Genomic DNA, 5140 nt, shown 5'->3' on the forward strand with positions numbered 1-5140 from the left:
AGTAGGAGTGTCAACCCATCCACTTAGGATTGGATCCACCTTTGTCTTAGTTATAATCCATCCATATCAGTTAGGCCTCGTTTGTTTTGGATTTTGAGAGCCCAATATGTGAGTCCAAAACTGATTATTGGACTCGAAATTAGGCCATGTTCGTTTTAGATTGTGACCACCGATTGTGAGCCCTCCAACCAATTATTAGCCCAAAATTACATTCAATTATCAGCCGATAATCAGTTGGGAGGCTCACAATCGGTTGTCACAATCTGAAACGAGTATGGTCTTAGGCAGGCTATATATAAAGGTTTTCAATATCATCACAATCTCAGTTTGCTTCTAGGTTGATTTCTTTAGAATATTGTTTTAATTGCACAAGAGGGCACCTTGCAGCTGGGTTTTTACAAGGATAAAGTGTAAAAACAAAGAAGATAAAGATAAAGTAAGGAAGGTTAGGGGTATTTTCGTCCTAAAAAATTCTTTTTTAATAAAGTAGCATTTGTTAGTATTTTTTCAAAACTCAACATTTTCTCGTCATTTTTTCAACTCTCCAGCGTGCAACAGTAATTGATCCATAAATTTTTGTTGGTGTCTAGCTATTGGACAAATATTAACCTACTACTAGCTAGACAGACACTACGCTAGCTACGAAGTCAATCACGTGGACTATGGTTTAAATCACATGGACTATATATGGCTCATTGGTTCTGTCACCCGTGGAATGAAGTTTTGCATTTTTGGGAACCCGTCACTCTGACCCTATTGATGAGGATGGCATAGAGGATGAAGGTGAGATGTTAGCAGACAGTAGTGTTGATGCTTCTGACCGGTTCAGGACGTCCTACAAATCTATGTGATATCTTAGTTTAGTTATTTTGTCCATAAGCGGTCTAAAAAAGACAAATATGGTCTTAGGTGACGGCTAATATGTTTATGGTACTTAATTGGTTGTAAATTTAACCCTTGAACGAAGACATTTTTTGTTATTTTTGTTGGTACCTCAGCCGAAATCAGACCATTCAAATTGGTTTTCTATGTGACTTATAGGTAACAAGTAACAACTATCTGCTCCGTTTGGTTGCTGGGGTTTTTTTTCGTAAGATTTATGTGGGAGAATACTTAGTGGTCACATCAGCTTTTTCTTGGTGACATCAGCAAAATCTTATCTTGAAAATGGTGGTCTCTCTTTATCTCTCTACCCTCTCTCTCCACTCATCAGAATATCTTTCTCTAATTAATGCTTGTCCCCTCCTTTGTCTCCTACCTTTACCCACATAAATTCAAGGGTGGTACGTCTGACGTAGGACCCTCAAGGGAGTTTACGGTCGGCCACTACACAATTTTCTCCAACAAATAAACCAAATTGTACTTGTCCTTCTAAAGAGTTTTTATATGATGTGGAGCCCTAAAGTCCGGTATCTTTTTTTTTTTAAATGTGCGGTGGGGGGCCCACTTCATAGGATGTTCCAAACCACTCATTTGATGGGCCACAATACAAATATGTTTTACCTTGAATATCATTAATGATCCTTTCATATCTCTCCATCTCTCTCTTTTTCTTGCATAGACTGCTGCCTCTTTACCGGGTTTTAAATAATTTCACTAATAAACCAAAGGTAAAGGTTATCAGCACTGCTGTATTTTGATGAGGGCACTCCTCACTTTTTTAAAAGTATGGTATGGCCCGCACAATAGGATGATCCAAACCGTCCATTAGATGGACCACAGCCTAAATAGGTTGTGTCCAAAAAATTATTTCCATAGGTTGATCCTAACCCTCCGATCAATAGGGGGTTAGGTCAACACTCTAACATTCAGATCGGATAGATCGGAGGGTTAGGATCAAATATGAAAATAATTTTTGATCCTAGCAACTGCGAAATGCCTTCTACATGACTCCTAGCAAAATCATAATAAAATATTACTTTAAAGATAATGATTTATGTTGGGTTGTGAATTTGTCAGGCAGGGCAACATACGAGAACTCTGATAATGTCGGAATGGTATTGGGGTTTTTTTTCCACCCGTTTTTTAAGAATCACCCTTGCTTGATGATTAATTTAAAAAGTACCCGAATTCCATAATTTCTGGTAATTACAACCCACATTGCGTACTTTTCTCTAAAATCTAGTAGTTTCCAATTTCAAACTCGTCGGTACAAATTAGGGCAAGAGGACAATACGGCGTGGGCTTTTCATGATACTGTAGACAAACTCAAGAAAGTGGTATGAACATTGCATTCTAACGCAAGCAGTGACATAACTTGCTTGCTTGTCCATAGGGGTGCAACTCTGGTCGGGTTCAATCTGAACCCAACGGGTTGAACCCGAATTTGGGTTGGGTTGGGTTTGGTTGGGGTTTTTTTTTTCAAAATCGGGTTGGGTCGGGTTGGGGTGTCGGGCAACCCGACCCGAAACCCGATTTCCAATTCCGATATGGGCTTAAATGTGCTTAAAACCCGATTTCAGCTGAACACATTTCCCATTGAAGCTATAAATGTGAGCAAAAAAAAACAGTGGGGCCCACAAAAACATGTGCATGAATTAGAAATCGGGTTGCGTCGAGTTGGGTCGGTGGGTTGGAAAAATGGGCTCGTTGCACCCCTGCTTGTCCATCAGGTTTTGAGCCTTTTGACTAGTCGTCACCCGAGAAGCTGCTAATGACTTGCGAGTTATGACGCAAGCAATGACATCTTTTCATAAGTCATAACTCATAAGTATTTCTTAATCAGAGAAATATCAATGAAGAAAACACTTTAAAAAATGGAGATCCCATTTGACCAAAGAGGTCCCTCACAAAAACCTATAAATTCAGTCACTCCCCTTCCATACCTCTTCATCTCTCAGTCCCACACCCCATCTTTTTAACTTCCTTTCGATCTTTTCTCTTTGTTTTTTTCTAATTCTAATATCGTCGATTTCCAATGGCCAACGAAGTGATTCTCTTAGATGTGTGGGCTAGCTCTTTTGGGATGAGAGTGAGAATAGCCTTGGCAGAAAAGGGGGTCGAGTACGAATACAAGGAACAAGATCTCCAAGATAAGAGTCCCCTTCTTATTAAATCAAATCCCATCCATAAGAAAATTCCTGTCCTCATCCATAACGGAAAGCCCATATGTGAATCTCTCATCATCGTTCAATATATAGACGAGGTTTGGAACGAGAAATCCCCTCTCTTGCCTAAAGATCCTCATCAACGGGCTAATGCCAGATTTTGGGCCGATTTCGTTGACAAAAAGGTGGGCTTTTTTTTATTTCAGGAAGGAAAATTCTCTATTTTATCAAAACATACACCGAAACTCGTTATATGATCTAACTCTAGCATTGTGCGAACCGCTTCAATTATATATTCCTACATTTTTCTTCCTTCGTTTTGTGTTTGGTTTCATTTGAGATGGTATTTAATTGTTTTAAATAGGTGTGTTAATAATGGGCTTGATTTAGGTTGTACGCTCGTTAGATTATGGTAGAATTGAGAACCGATTGGGAAAGCAAAACTGATTATTGGACTCATAATTAGGTTTAATTTTTAGTCCAAAAATCAATTTTGGACCCGTTATTGGTTCTCAAAATCCAAAACGAATAGAACCAAAATGTAATTTTGAGTCCAATAATCTGTTTTGGTCTCACAATCGGTTCTCAAAATCCAAAACAGACAGAGGGCCTTGATTTTTGAGTCAAAAATCAGTGTTAGACTTGAAATCATTTCTCAAAATCGAAAACAAATATAGCGCCTCATCAGTAATCAATTTTGGGCCCAAAAAAGTCAATAATCACCTTGATGCTTGGATCACATACTAAGGGCGGCATATAAAATCCCATTTAATGATTCATACTTCAACACTCATGTGTAGCTCCCCTTTTTCTGGGTTGGTCGTACACGTGCGTGGATTTTTAATATCAAGTACTTAATGGGTTTTAAACCCAAGACCTGACATGTGGCAATAGCTTTGATACCATGTGAAACAACCAATTATTCCAAAAGCTTAAGTTGATAGAGTTAGTTAGTGTTATTTAGGCCCTGTTTATTTTAGATTATGACAACCGATTGTGGAGTCCCAAACCAATTATTGAACCGAGAATTGCACTAAATTTGAGTCCAATAATCGGTTGGGGACTCCACAATCGGTTGTTATAATCTAAAACAAACAAGACCTTAATCACTGATACTTCAACAAAGAATACATTGGAGGTCGTTTATGAACTATCTAAATACCAAATGTACAGGTATTAGATTATTCGGCGAAGATATGGAAAAACAAAGGAGAGGCTCAAGAGGAAGCTAAAAATGGATTTATAGAGAGCTTGAAGGTGTTGGAAGAAGAGCTCGGAGAGAAGCTGTATTTCGGAGGCGATACCTTCGGGTTCTTGGATGTTGTCTTGATCTCGTCTTCTTGCTGGTTTTACTCGTATGAGACATGCGGGAATTTTAGTATAGAAACAGAGTGCCCTAAGCTGATGGGTTGGGTGAAGAGGTGCATGGAGAAGGAGAGTGTCTCCAAGACACTTCCAGACCCCCACAAGGTCTATGAGTTTTTGGGCGTCGTAAAGAAAAGGCTTGGAATAGAGTAAGCCACAATAGAGATTAAACGAACACAAGTGAAATAGTACTCGGTGGAATATGTAGCAGTAGTTATGGATGGGCTGTTCTTTTTATTTTCTTAGTTTTCAAGGTTTTGTGTAATAATGCCTTCGAGCTTGTGTTTTGGTAATGAGATGTTGTTGCCATCGTCAATAAAACAAACCTCGATGGGTTGTTCTTTTTATTTTCTTAGTTTTCAAGGTTTTGTGTAATAATTCCTTCGAGCTTGTGTTTTGGTAATGTGGTAATGAGATGTTGCCATCGTCAATAAAACAAATCTCTCTCTCTCTCTCTCTCTCTCTCTCATTTTATTTAAACAAGTAGAAAGCGTTTATTTTTTGAGAAATGTTATCAGCGCTACGGTATTTTGATGATCACACTCTTCACTTTATTAAAAGTAAGGTATGGCCCGAACCATAGGATGATCTAAACTGTCCATTAGATGGGCCACAGCCTAAATAGTTGTGCCCCAAAAATCATTTCCATAGGTTGTTCCTAACCGTCCAATCTGTAGAGGGACTGAATGTAGAGGGTTTATCCTTAACCCTCTATAGATCGAAGGGTT

At 38.7% G+C, this 5140-nt stretch overlaps 1 protein-coding gene across 1 annotated transcript; it reads left to right on the forward strand.

Moving 5' to 3' along the window:
- Positions 1-2844: 2844 nt before the first annotated feature.
- On the forward strand, positions 2845-4864 carry LOC143884212 (putative glutathione S-transferase). The gene is made up of 2 exons (XM_077387652.1): positions 2845-3232; positions 4221-4864. Exons 1-2 carry the CDS (start codon positions 2918-2920, stop codon positions 4563-4565), a joined length of 660 nt encoding a protein of 219 aa, XP_077243767.1. The 5' UTR covers positions 2845-2917; the 3' UTR covers positions 4566-4864.
- Positions 4865-5140: the final 276 nt, after the last annotated feature.

The sequence above is a fragment of the Tasmannia lanceolata genome, unplaced genomic scaffold (genome assembly GCF_043159265.1).
Source record: "Tasmannia lanceolata isolate RefF3 unplaced genomic scaffold, GAP_Taslan_0.1 ptg000008l, whole genome shotgun sequence".
Lineage (NCBI taxonomy): Eukaryota > Viridiplantae > Streptophyta > Magnoliopsida > Canellales > Winteraceae > Tasmannia > Tasmannia lanceolata.

Excerpts from the sequence above, each read along its gene's own strand:
- LOC143884212 (XM_077387652.1), top strand. The coding sequence starts at position 2,918 with ATGGCCAACGAAGTGATTCTCTTAGATGTGTGGGCTAGCTCTTTTGGG. Across the intron at positions 3,233-4,220 it reads CCGATTTCGTTGACAAAAAG|GTATTAGATTATTCGGCGAA; the intron begins GTGGGCTTTTTT and ends CCAAATGTACAG.